We start from the raw sequence: 16,794 nt of genomic DNA, 5'->3' as shown, positions 1-16,794 counted from the left end.
GTCGAAAGGGGATTTCAGAGAATGGTAAAAGTATAACCGATGAAAGAGTTTGACTAATTGAAGTCTCAATCAATGGAATTCGTGCAACTGAACGCTTTTCAAGGTCCTGGTCCTGTGCCTGTCCCAAAATAGCTACTTCAGATGGGCGTTGCGCCCAAAAATAAGCCCAAAGGAAAGGAGGAGGCCCAGAAGCAGCTTACTCTGCAGAAAGAGAAAGCAAGAAAAATGGATACCCAAAAGCAAACGTTTGCCGAAGAAAGGAGGAAGCAAAAGCAGAGAGAAACAGAAACTACAGCAAAGAGAAATAGCGGTAAAGGCAAGAAACAGCTCGGCGAGATAACACTCCTACCCAACAAACGTAAGCGTTATCTGAGAGACCGCCGAGTCATGAAAACGCACTGACTTAGGTTCTACGAAAACACAGAAGGGACAACTCCATCTCTTAATTCATTCTTGCCGGCGAGAGATTTTTTTAATATCACCTTCCCTAAAATACCGGGAGCACATCTTTTTATCTTCAGTTACCTTGAAGAGCATTCCCTCGTCTCCTCTTCTTGCGTGTAGCCATTTTTTTTTCCACCGGATTCTTGGTCGGAAATTTAAAGTAAGACACTTTTATCCCATCGTCTTTCCGTTATCCTTTCTTCCTACTTTCTGGAACACAACAAGGAGTCGGCATTTCCTCTTATTGGAAATAATTCGACCGAATCGAGTCAAAACAGATAACCTATTCAACCTTTGTTGACCTTTTGTTTACAGTTGTTATCTTCTGACCTCGATGTCATGTTTGAGTAATTACCAGTCCCGCGCGTCGTCCGCCATCATGAAAGTTGTGTAATTTGGGCTCCATTGTTGGTGAGACAAACTCGTTGTTTGCCCAAGATTAAGTGGATCAATACCGGTATCTGATCAACTGCGCACCTTCCCCTCCCTTAACCCAACAACAGTAAACTGATAACAAGTCAGAGTTGAGCTGGGTTGGGGAGGGGTAGGTATGCAGCTGCTCAGATACTGACACCATGGGAAGACCACACTATGTGTTCTTAGTTAGTAATCGTTGACATAACAAAATCTATGTGGGTTATGAATAAAGATCTGAAAATTGAATATCTAAATTACATCTCGGGCTGAATATTTCAGTAAAGTTAAATGAAATGTTAATTAACACATTTGTGATATTTCTAAACCGGGATATAATTTAGATATGCAGTTTTCAGAGCTTTATTTCATAGATTTTGTTTGTCTCATGTTGTTAATTGGTACTTTTTGTTATTCGCATCACTTGTCTGCTTGATATTATGTTGATATCGAAAGGAGAAATTCTGTCTTGGTCACTCGCAATTAATCAGTAAACGCTGCATAAAGACATCAATGAGTTATCACACACTCATTGATTTCTCATTGATGTCGATGATTATTTGTTAGCTGCACATAGTAAAAAGGTACATCAATCCCAAAATAAAGTAACAGGTATAAACGTATATAAGGACATAAACACCTTTCATGCTAATTTTATATTTTAAGAACACAACAACTAAAAATTCCACAAGTTCACTGACATGTTAATTGAATACTCAGCAAAGAGAATGTGGAGGCAACAAGCCCTCCTCCATGTCCTTGTTTGTCTATCTTCTATCTTACTCAACCTTTATTTACTACAAATCATGTTGGGCCCCTTATCTAATCCTTGTAATATTCCTAAACAATTTGTGCAAACGACACCCTACTTCTTAGCTTTTTAAAGATCATTTCCATAAACAGCTACCTTGATGCATTTCATAAAATTTGCCGCTGTTTGCTCATTCCATGTCCTTGCTGTGAAAAAAATTAAGTCATGAAGTAGTCACCAAATTGAAGATCGCCATCAGTGCGGAACTGGTCTAGACACCCTGTGTGTCCAGGCCTGGAACATTTGATCCAGACACCCGATTTATACAGCGCATCCCCATTTGCGTTTCCTACAACTGCCCAATGCTCTACATGATGATACATGTTGGGTCCATATCGATTACGAGAGGAAAGTCCTGGATTGCGCGTGGCAGTAACCCACTGACCAGCAAACATCACTTTAGTTGGCTGCTGACCATCAGCTACAAGCATCTCGGACTCAAGTCTAGGTCTACCGTAAAAGTCAACACCCCAGCCATTTCCATAGATTACAAAAATGCCGGATGTCTTTCGTCCATCTGTGCAGCATTCAGTTCCTTTTCTATCATCAAATTTATAGCCTGCTGCTTCGAATCTTGGACGAAGCTTTTGAATTGCTGTGTAGTTCTCCGAAAGAAAATAGATGTCAGCATCGCGCTCCCATGGCAAAACCTTTTTGAATTTAACAGCTCCTAAAACAGAAGCAAACAAAAGTTAAGTAATAGGAGATGATGCCATGAAAATGATGTCAATTTTGTTCAACCACCATGATGGTGGTGGTCATAACCATAACAATGGTGTCTCCTTGACCTCCTTCATTTCATTGCATGATGTTTGTTTCACATCAATTTATTTTTATTTAGCTTGATAATTGATATTACACAACAGCCTTAAAACAACCGCTACTCACACTCAAAGAAATTTCCTTTCTTTGCAACAAAAAGGTATTTCTACACTATACCGGTACACAAAATTATCGAATATGTGGGAGTGACCAAGGCCAAAATTATCTTCTTCTGAATTTTTTTGTCTGTTCCATTCTGAAGACAAACCTGTTTGAATCCCAAAAGGGGGGAAACAGACTCAATTTGAACTGCACCTCCCTATTACAAAATAGGCACAAGAGTACATTACCTAATAGAGTTCCTGCATTAAGTTGACAGTAAACCCCAGCATTTTCACATTCCTTCATGATAAACTTGACTATGTCAGCAAGATTCTCCAAGTCACAAGGAGGAACAGCGAGTCCTGTGGCTGGTATACCACAGGACGATTTACTATCACGGGCATGCCCTCCTCTTCGGCACCCATACCAACGCACTTGCCCATTAGACTCCACCCATTTCTTCACATCCCATTTCTGGGCCAAGGCATCATATTTTTCATCTGGAACTTCTCGCTCATATATATCGAACATGACATCCGGACAGCTGGCAACAACTTTCTCTGGATGTTTGAGTTTTAATCGCCAGAATATGTCTTGAAAGGCACCGAAATGTAATCTGGAAAACAAGAAATAGTAGTCGAATTATTGAGCTTATCAAACCAGATTGACAGTTTTCATTAACGGTCCGCAAAATAGCAGAGGGTGGAGGTAGAAGTCAAATACACCATGAAAACTTTCTGTAAGCATTTTTAAGAAGACTCCTTAGAATTCTACTCTAAGGTGGTACACCATCTTAAATGAAGCTACCCAAAACATTTTGACCACCTTCCATCCCTGTGAACAAAAACAACCAGTGAATATGAAAGTGATCTTCGCAGTAATGAACACTACTTGAGCAGTAGTGAAAGTAAGGCATGAAAAAAGTGAGGCCTGTACAGGATTTGAACCCATCACCTCTGCGATACCGGTGCAGTGCTTTACCAACTGAGCTAACAAGCCAACTGGGAACTAGTCATTATGTTGGTTCCAAATAAACCCATGAAGTGATGAGTAAATGACTGTGAAGATATGAAAATCATACATGTGAACTGCGAATGAAAACGATTTGTTAGTTCAGTTGGAAGAGTAGGTTCAAATCCCGTAAAATCCTGAATTTTTCTCAGGTTTTGTTTTCACTACCACTCAAGTAGTGTTCACTACTGCGAAGACCACTTTAATTTTCACGTCTTTATCTGTAGTTCACATATATGATTTCCATATATTCACAGTAATTAAAAAACAACCAAACAACTCAGGAAGCACCCTTTCTCATCCAAAACTGTTCTCCTTTCCGTTTCTCCTCTTCTCCCAATAAAACTTAAATCTTTATACTGCATCGTAGTTTATACTTACTTTTCATCGATTCCAAGATCCTGGAGTTCTTTGGTTTTTGCCACAAATGGACCAAGCAGTACATCACATCTTATACAATCATTAAACGAGTAGTAATAGCCGTCTTCAAAATATGCAGTCCAATTTCTGAATTGCACTTGACGACAGCTATTGTCCCACTCTCCCCGTTGATTCTTTTGGCTTCCTCCTGCAATCATGACATTCCTGTTCTCACTTAGTACCCGTACAAGGCGTTCAAGATTAACATCATCCGTGAAGTAAGTGATATCCGGTGCAAACAATGTATAGGGTGTGGCCACCATCTTGAGTAACTTGGACCATGTTTCTCCATGTGTAAGGTCATCAAATGCCATGAACGTTGGATTTAAACCTTCATCTCTTAGCCTCTTGAACTTTAATTTTTTGTTTGACACAAATATTACAGGAACGCTTGGATAATGTGTGGCAATTCCTTCAAACACTTTTCTCAGCTTTTCAGGTGATAGTTCCTTTGGTGATGTCATAATCATAGTCACAAGTTCATCAATTGGAACAAAGTCTGTGCAATTTTCTCCCTCGAAACCTTTCCTATAAAAAAATGGGAATCCATAATTAGAATCCTTTCCCATAAATTTCTCGGGACAAACCTCTCTCTTCTTAACATAAGTTTCTGATGAGGAATCGCTGGAAACGGTGTCCTTTTGCAGTGGTTGTCCATCCACAGATTTTATTAGTTGCTTTAAAAGCTCAATATTTCGTTCAACTTTGTAGAACTGCAATGGAAAATGTACCAAGCTGCGTTGTGTCTCGGAAAGGTCTTTTGCTAGACGTCTTAAATCACTAGCCAGTGCTTGTGAACGACTCCTAGTTGTAATGTGAAGATACGATGAGAAAAAGTTCACTAAGGTGATGGTTATGATGACAACTGCCACAAAGACCCGCAGTTTTCTCATGGCGCTGGCAATTAAAATGTTGATGCACAAGACTGTTTTTTTGTGGGCTTTGTCGTGGCCTGTATTACACGTTCAAATTCTGTTAAAAAGAAAAGAAAGCGCACTCAATTGTTGGGACATCTCACAGTGCTGGGAGGGATTGGATTTAGTCTCAATCAATGGAATTCGTGCGACAACTGTTGGACTGAAGGCTTTTCAAGGTCCTGGTGCAGACTATACAGACCATGTAGACCGTGCAGAGCGTGCAGAGCGTGCAGAGCGATCTTTGTTCTCTGGAGAATTTCGACTGTTACAGCTCACGAGACACTGACACTAGTATTATGCGGTTTTTCAGCCTAAGAAAAAATACGTTTTCCCACCTATAAATTTTATTTACGTCTCGGTGGACGTTAAACGGAAGTCAAAAAACTTTGCTGGAATTGGTTTTTGACTGGATGATAAGCAGAAATAAACAACAAACGAATGCCTTCTTGAATGCCACAACATTGCTGGTGCATGATGCGTTGCGTGCCTTGTTTTTTCTCCAGAACTGTGAGTCAACCAGTACAACTCAAGTCTGAACCAGATCAAAGCACTTCTTTTCGCTTCTACAGTGTAAAACAAAACTGAAGGCTTCTATTGCGACTCGAAATATAAGAAAAAACCTTGAGTTACTTTCCGGCCAAACATTCTGCAAGTTTGGGAGAGTCACTGATGTTTGTCAAATGCAAACTTCAAATACCGTAGACAACCTTAATCTAGGAAAAGCGTTTTGCCTCTTTCTTGATTAAATAATACACTTACGAACTAAAGAGGAGCTGAGGGGAAGTGCACTTATAATTTGTTGTTTATTCTCCATCTGATGGTAATTTATCGTAGCCGACGTCGACCTTTCAAACGCATCAAATTATTTCGTCATAACCCAAGTTCTAAACAGCGATAAATGCAAACCAACAGTACCACTTTTTGTTCTATATTTTCGATTTCTGGTAAAATGAAAAAAAATACTCATGAAACCCCAGGTCACGTCTGCTGTTCACTTGGAAATTTTCCCATTAATTTTCATTTCACACACACTCAGTACATGCATTGCGATAGAATCGGAGACTAGGTTGGACACAACTGACATGCCCAGTTCCTTACTAGCTATCAATCAGTCTTCTACTCCGATTCGAAAAGCTTATCTCCTAGTTAGTTCGATTTTAACTTGCCTCACTTTCTTTACTGTAAAGCTTTTTGGGCTGTCTCTTGAAGACCCAGGTAATCATTTGCTTTGTTCACACAACCCATTCCTTACCTCTAACTCAGAGTCACAGACCACACAAATTACATTTGCAATAAATCTTGCCGCGTGACCAATCTTTATGTGCTCGAGAAACTTAAGCCCGCGATTTGCTAGGTAACGTAAGCTCGAAATAACCTCGTAAAATTTCGTCAACTCATAGGGTGTCCAAAAATTGGAAATAGTTCAAACGTTACCAAAAGAGTAAGAAAAAGGTGTATACACATTAATCATATATAAATCACAGTTTAAGAAAAAAAGGCAGACAAAAACTTGCAGTCTGCACGGTCTGCACGGTCTGCATGGTCTACATGGTCTGCACAGTCTGCAGTCTGCGTTTTATCATGACCGCTGTGCCGGTCACAAAATAGGTACTTCAGATGGGCGTTGTGCGCATGCCCACTATGTTACGTCTGGAAAAAGAGCGCTAAGGAAAGGAAGAGGCTCAGAAGCATCTTACTCCACAAAAAGAGGAAGCACTAAAAATGGTGCCTAGAAACAAATGTTTGCTAAAGAAAGGAGAAAAGCAAAAGCAGAGCGAAACAGAGAGAAAAGCAAAGAGAAACAGCTGTAAAGGCAAGAAACAGTTCAGCAAGACGACATGGAAGTTGGAGAAGCAACTCTGAAGGATGCAAATGAAAAATTTCAGGTAGCTTTAAAGAATATAGCGCCCAGTGCAAGTTTTACAGATCCATAACACATCACAACTTCTCCTCTCTATCTTAACTACTTGTGCTGTAATGCTGAAAACTCACGCCAAGAGTCGCACTTCAACCAATGATATCGCATAAACACCCTCCGTAATGAATTAAACAAGACTCGCAAATTAAATCAAAGTTTTTCTCAATAAAAGTGAACAAGCCTCCAAAAAATGCATTTGGAGGGGTGCTTTGGCACAATCACGTGAAAATGAGTATAATTCTCACCAGTCATAACACAAATAACGATAAGAAGTATGTGAGGCGATTTGGCACAATCGCGTAAAAATGAGCATAATTTTCACCAGTCACAACCCAAATTATGTTCTTGACATGTCTCAGCGTGCCTCTTAATTTTTTCTTGTTAATTCTTATCTTTTTAAGTATTTTATTTAAAATGATATCAACTGAATCTTAATCAAGACAAAGGATAAGTTCTACAATCAATTTTTGTTTTCCATGGCTGATATTTGTCATTCCTTCTGATCTTGAGCATTTGTTGTATCTTGCTTGTCTCTTTTTTTGTCAATAATGGTGTCAAAGTACAATTTTGAGCGTTTTTCATCGCCTTTTATTGTTATTTCTTGTCTTAGTTAGCCATTCTTTCTTTCAGTTCTTTTTCATTTTCTATTTTTAAATTGTTTTACATTGTTTCCGACCTTTTTACGAGTTTTTAATGGATTGTAACGAACGTTTAAGAGCTTTTTGCCGTATTTCTGAGCGTATTCTTCAGTGTGAGAACCTTCAACATTTTCAAGACTCTTTTTATTGCATGATGGAGTGAAATAATTAATTCGATTGATGGATTCCTGTTTTTGTCTTTGAAAATGTGGTTAATTTTGTTTGACAAGTGCCATTTGAATCGTGTTTCAATGTATTCAAGAGTTTTTGTTTTGGAACACATCTCTTATATTGTTTGAGATTCCAAATAGTTGTAATGGATCTGGCTATCTCCCTCAACAGGCAAGTGCTTTCATTGTATTCAAGAGTTTTTGTTTTGGAGCACATCTCTTGTATTGTTTGAGATTCCAAATAGTTGTAATGGATCTGGCTATCTCCCTCAACAGGCAAGTGCTTTCATTGTATTCAAGAGTTTTTGTTTTGGAACACATCTCTTATATTGTTTGAGATTCCAAATAGTTGTAATGGATCTGGCTATCTCCCTCAACAGGCAAGTGCTTTCATTGTATTCAAGAGTTTTTGTTTTGGAACACATCCCTTGCACTGTTTGGGGTTCCAAGTAGTTGTAATGGATCTGACCATCTCCCTTAACAGGCAAGTGCTTGCATTGTATTCAATGTATTCCTTTTTGTTTTGTTTTTTATCAATATCATAGTTTGGAATCTTCATAATATATGAGTACGTTAAAATAACAGTCATTTTCTACAAATCTTTTGGAATAACTGTCAATAGACACCTAGTTATGTTATCTTAATATATGTGGACATAAACACACTAAGAAAGAATGCTGAAAGGCGTATTAAAGTTGATTCTCTGAGACAAGATATCAAAAGAAATCAAGAACTATCGTAATGGAAGATAAGTGATGTAATATGAAAACAGAGAATCGCTTAAATCAGTCATAGACTCACACAAGGAGGTGCAATGACTTGCAACCAAGAAATGAGGTTTGGCAGATACTCGATAAGTTGTTAAACTTGTCAGTGATAACTAAAACATAAACATGACGCATACATCAAGCAACATTTCATGTAAGCTAATGATATATGAATATACCAATATTTTTTAATTCAGTAAATGGTGTAAGAAACTTTAAAAGCCATGATTTCACTATCACTTTCACCCCACAATTGACGCTCGACAAAAACAAAAATTATTATCTTGCCGTCGACTCTGTCAACATGAGTACATACATTGAAATACAGTCATTACATTGGAACTACTCAGGCAACCGTGATATTACTCAATGGGAACTTTTCATATGGTGATATCAGCGGCTTCGTACAACAGTCACTTGAATCAAACAAGCATTTAAAAGCAGACATTAAGGTGAAAATGGTTCCATCGTCGGTTAGAGTATTGAGAACTCTTGAAACAAATTATAAAGTGGATTTGCAAACTGGAGAATTTGCAGATCGATAACTGACAAAAAAGTTGACCTGGATAACTTGCTTACCCAGACTTTAAAATCAAGATTACAAGTAACAGATTACGACAATAACCATGACGTCGTGAATAAAAATATGTGGACTCAAAAACCTTCTCTCTCGATCTATCAAAAGGTCACGATATGAAAAGAATCAAAATTTCTAATCTCGCTGACCCAGTAAATATAACAGGCGGTTCAATCAAACGGTATATTGATACAAAAACGAACAATTTTTTTGAGAATTGCTGGTTCCAAAGCAATGACTGGCAATCTCAATATGAATAGAAGGAGTATCATAAGTCTCAAAGAGCCTCAATCACACGAAAGCACTTATACTGCTAACATTAATTATGTCAATAAAACGATCTCTGATAATGCGAACGTCAGACCAATTATGAGAAGTACGTCAGATTACGTCAGATTAAATCATTCCATATCAAGTTACGATGATGCTAACATGTTTCAATATCTCATTGATAACCCTTCCTCTGAATTCAGTGATGAAGATGATATAAAGGGTGTTCAGGTTACTAATAAAGATTTTCATAAAGTCAAAACAGAGACATATGGGATGAAACTTCATCTTGATCCAAGCAAAGGGTTTTATAGCAGTCGTGTAGGTCTAAATATGTATCAACTACAAACTAGCGAATATACTGTTCTTTTTTAACTTTACTTTCCTTCAGCATCAATCGACCATTCAACAGTCCAAATATCAGCTACCAGCAGTATTGAGACAGTTTCGAGAACATTAACTAAAACGTTTAATGATCACAGCCGAAGTATAATTCATCTTCGTAAATACAATAACGTGACTCTCAATTAACTAATGATTGATACGGTTTTAAAAAATATAGATGGCATCAGTTCCACACAAGAAGCTACAAGACTTGCAAGTATTTGTTGTTGTTTGTGGTGTTAAAGGGACAAAGTTTATGAACTACAAAATGGCACTCTTGATTTTCAAACTCCCGTGAGGATGACAAAAGAGCTGACAGTAGTTGATGCCGTCAATGATTACAATTCAATTCAATACAACTAAGAGATACCATTGGAGTCTTAGATGGACTCCCTTACAGTGGTATTCTAGTCAAGAAACTTCAATTTTAGATATCATATATATATATATGAAAAGAGCTAAAATGATTTTCGATTTTAATCATATAGACGGAAACATTGATAAAAATCAATTAATTGAAATAGAATCCCTACACCAATTTTATCATGAAAAACTTTGGCTATTCAGGAGAGCATACAAATATTTCAAACGATTGAATTTAGTGTGTAATTTGTCGTCAGTATCTGTTGTTTGTGGGACGATAGCAAGAGGTGTGACACTTTATTACACCCATTTTGAAATCACTGGTGGTCCCTGTAATCTGATTGGCTCTAATTGGTGCGATTTACTCACGAATCGCACCATTTTTTGCTTTAAATCGCATCATTTTCCCAGCCAATGAGGAGGCTACACTGAAAACAAAACAACCAATCAGATTTCAAGGCTAGTTTAAAGTGACCAATGTAATTACAGGCAAATGAAAGACAAAGAGTATCATGTAGCAAATTTTGCAACCTTTGTTTCCAAAACTCTTGTTTTTTCCCCCCAAAAATGGATAAATTTAATTTTAAACTAGCTCAGTAGTGCATCAATAAAATATTTGAACTGACCAAGTCCTGAACTTGGGCGATTTCAAAATGGATGTAATAAAGTGGTAATTGAACCTTGTGCTGTGCAATTTTGGTCCGAAATCATACTTTCAAATCGAACTCGTGCTGTGCGCTCGTTCGATTTTGAAATCACACGCATGATTTCAGCCCAAATTGCACTCCACTCAGTTCAATTACATTATAAATTCAATCGTATTAAGAACGATATCTGAAGACTTACCGTGAAATAAAAAGTTATAAGAAAAAATCGAGCCATGTCGTTTTGCTTACACATCATATAAAAAAAAATTGGTTGATTTGCCATCATTTATACGGCGATCAGGATTCAGCTATGGGTTCCTGATGATATCGTCATCGATATGTGTCCTTTAGTTGACAAATGAGATAAGGAGTATTCACAAAAATTTATCTCCAAATAATTGTTTTGATATCATCCCCAATTTGTGTTTGAATCCCATTCCAATATTGCTAATGTTCTTTTTGATTTATAAATTGGTATGCTTTTGCAATTTAATCGTTCTGAAATTTGTTTTAAAATGAAATTAATATTGATCATTCTCTTTTGATTAACGTTGATCTGAGGTAGCACACTCTCAATCTTTTCAAAACTCTCTAATATCCTATATTTATCATTCGTAGATAGTTGTATATTATATCTTTTGTATTTATCAAAGAGTGTGTTTTGAACGTGATACTTTCGATGATAAAGGGACTTTTGGATTATCCTGTGTCTATCATCATAAAAATCAACAAATTCGTCAACAGTGTCATATCTATCAACCTGACCGCAATATACACATACATATTTTCCATTATCGTTTTCAAGTTTCATATTTTACAACATTTTTCACTTATCACAGTATGTTTTTGAAGTTGTTCACACAAAACGGACACATAATTTCGTCTAATGCGTTATGAATTTCAAAATTACAATTCATTATTTTATAATATTATAGGAAATTTTTTATACCGACAAACTTTACTGGTAATCCATATCCTAAAAAAATAGCAATCTGATGTCTCATTCCCTCGGGGAAGTCCCTGTTGTATTACATCATCAACTTCCCGTTTTTCTGAGAACGTCATGCCATGAAAAAATGAAAAGGCACCCTGAGACATGTGGAAAACATATTTTGAGTGACGATTACAGAAAAATGATGGCAGAAAAAACATCTTCTCACACTTCTATTTGGGTTGTGACTGGTGACAATTATGCTCATTTTTAGGCGATTGTGCCAAATTGAAATACAGCCTCACATACTTCTTGTCATTATTTGCGTTGTGACTGGTGAGAATTGTGCTCATTTTCACGCGATTGTGTCAAAGCACCCCCACCAAATGCATTTTTCGAGACTTGTTCACTTCTTGTTTCGAATATTTTTTTATTTAATCAGCGAGTCTACCCCCTAATATGCGTTTTTTTGTGTTTTGACTCTTGTTCACTATTGCTTGGAAAAAATGGCGTGTGTTTTCAGCATTAAAGTACCAGAAGTATATTATAAATATATGTTATTTGCCGGCTGGGAGGTCCGTATGGTGAAAAACTGTGACCGAGGTCTTGAAAATACTGCCCGAGGCCGTAGACCTCGGTCACAATTTTTCACCATACGGACCTCCCAGCCGGCAAATAACATATTTATTGTTTTTAAACTTGACGAAATTCTTTCCGAAAGAACCCGAATGATTTATGGACGTAAATAAGGCAAGATCTTCCATAAACTGAACAATTTTTGAGTGGGTAAATGGTAGTTAAAATAGAGGTGATGCAAATTTAAGAGAGATGCCTCAGCGAAACATTTTCATTTCCGTAACGATAAAGGTGATTTAAAAGGCTTCCAAACAAACTTTGAAACATTATTTTTACAAGTATCTGTCACAATCTGACACCTGTCAATTAGAGAGCGCGCAAGAAAAAAAAAGCGTAGGAACATTTGAAAACAAACAGAACTGGTTTGGCAAGGACTGTCACGACAATGTTTTCTTCAAAATTAGTTAATGATCTAACGGAAAGTATTATTCACTCTCATCGACCATTCATTCACGTACAAAGATTTACCTCTGTTCATTAAGTAAACGGCGAGGAATGTAAATTGTGAGTAAATTCAATTTTTTTATTTTGAAGTTGTGAGAGTTTGCTCGTTTGTTTGCTGTAATGGCGTGTTTAACTCTGATCTTTCCTTCACAAAAACTAAATTCGAACGGCACACTCCAACGAGACACAAGGGAATGTAATGCGGCCTTTTCTCAAAAAATTCCTTCAATTTCTGTTGCGCAATTTAAGGTACAAATGTCCAAATTGAACGGAATTGGAAAGACTCACCAGGAGCGTATATTTGTTGTAGAACTTAAATTAAAACTTCGCTCGCTCTTTCACTATGAACAAATTGCTCGAGAAAATTCAGATATTAAATGAATGAAAGTTCCATCGTTCACTATAACTGTAACCAAATACCTCACGTTTCAACTTTCTGGGTACTTTTTGTGAACGATTAAAATTAATTGCAGACGGTTTTTAGGCCGCTTGTCAACCAACGTAATGACACTATTGTTTATACAAATTCATTCTGAAACCAATATTTTTCTGTCAACCAAAGTGATTTGATATAGAGAAAAGAGAGGATTCATAAGTTATTTATCGGCTTGAGGTAGTGACCGACGTGTTTGCTTAAAAATACTGCCCAGCCGGAAAACGAGGTATATTTATGAAAAATGACAACGAAAGTTGGGATGTACTCGGCGACTCACGAAAGCGTTACCGTGGCCCGTGGGCAGAGAGAGGAAAATACTGACCGGGTAAAGAACCAATCAGATTGCAAGATTCGTTACCGTGCCCTTTAAAAAAACAATAAAGATATTTATGGTAACCACACTTCCTAAATGATCCATGACCTGGAGATAATGTGCAAGCCTTTATAGAAAATTTTTTCTATGCCATTTCCTTTGATATGATTGGTCTAGACAAAACCAAAACAAAATGGTGTGACCGAGAGGATTGGAACGTTACTTTTTCTTGCTAGCTTTCTTGTGGCGGCCATTAGGGACCTTAAGCACACCATGACAGCGACGGCAACGAGGACATGGAAAAACATGAGACCTTATTGGCAGAACAATAGCTCAGCACGTGCGTTTTAAAACTTTGTACATTTCTTAGCCGTCCTATTCAAAACAACAACGTGAAATCACCACAATTTACGTCGTCTGCGAACCGAAACCGCGACGGCAAATTATTTTAATTTCCATTTGGAACTCAAGACTTCTTTTATACGTTATGCTGAAGTTGAGGTGTGACGCGGTAGGAGACGGTAAACGCATACAGCCATTTTTTAAATTCTAATTAAAGGCAGAAATCAATTTTTTAATCGAAGTCTTCCTTGGCGTTACCGTCCTGACTGTTTAAGGTCTCTATTATGTGATGCGAAGGAGACGGCAGACCAGAATTCAAAATTTCAAGAGACATCATTGACTTATTTATTTCTGTATTACTGTACTACAAAGTCTCCAAATCTAATTTTCGACAGACATGTCATCTCTATTGGTACATGAACTTTGCTCGCAGTGTTTGGTTATCAAATTCTATCCGTTTCCGGTGAGACGTCTAAAAGAAGGTAGCAACCGATGAAATAACATATTTACTTCACTCTCATCTGCAATTTTCGCATAAATGTTAAGGGACATGTCTCGTATTAAAAGTAGTTCGGCTAAACTTCAGAATACCCCGCAACTCATTTACATGTGTCGGGAGGCTTTGAAGATCGAGGCATAACACAATAGACATTCTTATTCAATGACATGTAAATAAGTTGCGGGGTATTCTGAAGTTGCTCCAGTAGTTCTGTAAGAGTTTCAGGGAACACTTCGAGGCGACCAGCTTTAACCGCCGTTTGTCTGTTTGCTCACAGACAGCCTGGGCTTCAGCAGTGGAATGACCCCATCTTGCGAAATAAGAGTCATAGCGAAACTACGAGAGTTTGTATGGGAATATTTACATATGTAAGTAAAAATACAGTCAAATTTTCAATAAAAATCTTTACCCTAATTCCCCAGTGCATCGCTTGTTAACTGACCGTTTACGAAGTTGAAAAAAAACCATTTTAGCGAGTTATCCTTTCATAGGTTTCCATTCCATTCATACTCCATTTTCGAACGCCCGCTTCAAGAAGCAAAAAATCCAAGCTCAAATTGACCGAGCGGCCTTAAATCCAACGCAGAATCCAAGCACATATACTGTAGTTTCATTTCAATTCTGCGTTAGTACTCTATAATGTAATTAGCAAGTAATAGTCGCATTTTACGAACATCTAACGGGCGTATTTTACGAACATTTACCGGTCGCATTTTATGAACATAAACAGTCGCGTTTTACGAACATTTAACGGTCGCATTTTACGAAAATTTATGGTAAAATGAAATAGCTCTGTTACATAGCGCCTTCGGCCCAGATTCTGATATTGATCCGTAAGTACTCTGACATTATGTAAGTTTGCATGTATCTTGAAAAGGTTTTGAAGTTAGGTTCAGATATTTTCCAAGGAGGCATTTTCATGAGCCATAATCTAAGGTGGACGGTAAACGACTGGGTCACCAAAACGGATATTGTTGGCGTGTAATTATATAAAGATTTTGTAATAAAACTTCACTGCCTTTCGTGATTGAAGAAGCTGAAAGTTGCCGAATTTACCAGAGTCGCTACGGTAGCCGAAAAAAAACTCTTTCGTGCGGTCATAAAATTTTCGCGTGACTTTCATTTTCACACATGTATGTGCAACAACTCTTAACTCGTGTCAACCGGATCTAAGTAAGCGCTGAGATCTCTTATAACAGGGTACAAATAGGGTGGTGAAATATAAAATAACGTGCTTAGTCGAAGGAAAATGCCTCGTGATTATTTGAACCTAGCAACAATTGTAATTCCTATCGAAATAGCTAGACGGCCGTTTACAGCTTCGAGATCAATTCGCTTCGGTCGAAGTGATCGTAGGAAAGACAGATAGACATCCTATAGTTTGAGACTAAAACTAGAAAAGTTTACCGTTCAAGTTAAAACATCACTATTCTTACCTCAGAAAATTTCGCCGGAAAATAATCCTCTCTCGAACATTTAACCAGGAAGTTCACCGTTGCATCCATCCATCCAACCCGCGCATGCTTTTTAACTCGTGAATTGCGCGCATGCGCAAGAGCGAGTTATAGGTACGATGTGGGGAATGGCATTCGCTCGCTCGCTCGCTCGCTCGCTCGCTCGATTGGTCGATTCCTGTAAACTTTTTTTAGATTTTAGGCTTTTGAGAGCATTTGATAGTTTTTGGCGAGCAATAAAAAGACGAAATGGTGACCTTTGTTGCTAAGAATAGTGGTGGGGTGAAAAAGAAGCCAATTATAATCTTTAAAGAGTTTTTTTTTTACGTTTTAGTTTCAACAAGCGGCGCCAGCGACTGGCAGGCATGCAAGGATTCACACTGAAATAACAGAACAACCTTCATTTTTCATAAAATTGTAATTTACAATCCTTGAACTTGAAAACAATCCGAAGATTCATTGAAAATATCACTTACTGCGAAGTGCTCGGAGTTCACAGATGTTCAAAAGCTTTTTCTGTTATAGCGTGAGATTGAGGACAAAATTGATCATTACGTTTCGTCGCGTGTGTTTTTCCTGTGTGAAGCAACGAAAGATGCCGGCGACTGACGAAATAACAAGTTAACACGAAAATCAAATAACACCTAAACAAACAGTTTTAGCTACCGATTTTCAGTGAATTTTTAAAGAACAATTTTCTTTTAAGTTTCAAGACAATTTGAAGATTCAACATTCATACAACGTACTAAAATGCGAAAGTTACACACCACAAAATTGGTAAATAGGCCTGAAATGAAATTCTATCTTGTTATTGATTACACGTTGCCTAGCACGTGACTTAAATCTACCCAGGCGGAGATCCAAAATGACGGTGGCAGGCTTAGCTTAGTTATATCACTCAAAACTCGTTCCCGTTTGTCTCTTTTGATAAAGAGGGAATCGTTAATGTTTTCATTAAGACAGAATTGCCTTGATTTTCTAATTTACAACGAAAGACAGTAAATCTCACTTTTCACCCACATTTACTTCCAACCTTTTCTCTTAAACCAGAAACAAAAATGATAGACGTTTAAAACACATGACATCATCCACCTTGTCAAATGTAATAGCATGATCATTTCAAT

The 16,794-nt window shown here is 37.5% G+C and overlaps 1 protein-coding gene across 1 annotated transcript; it reads right to left on the bottom strand.

Annotated features, from left to right (window-relative positions):
- Positions 1-1,499: 1,499 nt before the first annotated feature.
- LOC113675148 (uncharacterized) lies at positions 1,500-15,752 on the bottom strand. Its single transcript, XM_027191690.2, has 4 exons — positions 15,653-15,752; positions 3,926-4,936; positions 2,782-3,149; positions 1,500-2,339 (listed from the first exon to the last, which is right to left on the bottom strand). The coding sequence occupies exons 2-4, from the start codon at positions 4,855-4,857 to the stop codon at positions 1,828-1,830; spliced, it is 1,812 nt and encodes a 603-aa protein (XP_027047491.2). The 5' UTR covers positions 4,858-4,936; positions 15,653-15,752; the 3' UTR covers positions 1,500-1,827.
- Between the last annotated feature and the right edge of the window lie 1,042 nt (positions 15,753-16,794).

The sequence above is a fragment of the Pocillopora damicornis genome, chromosome 12, assembly GCF_964200805.1.
Source record: "Pocillopora damicornis chromosome 12, jaPocDami1.2, whole genome shotgun sequence".
Lineage (NCBI taxonomy): Eukaryota > Metazoa > Cnidaria > Anthozoa > Scleractinia > Pocilloporidae > Pocillopora > Pocillopora damicornis.
Note: the sequence above shows the minus strand (reverse complement) of the source record. Positions and strands in the feature narration are given on the sequence as shown.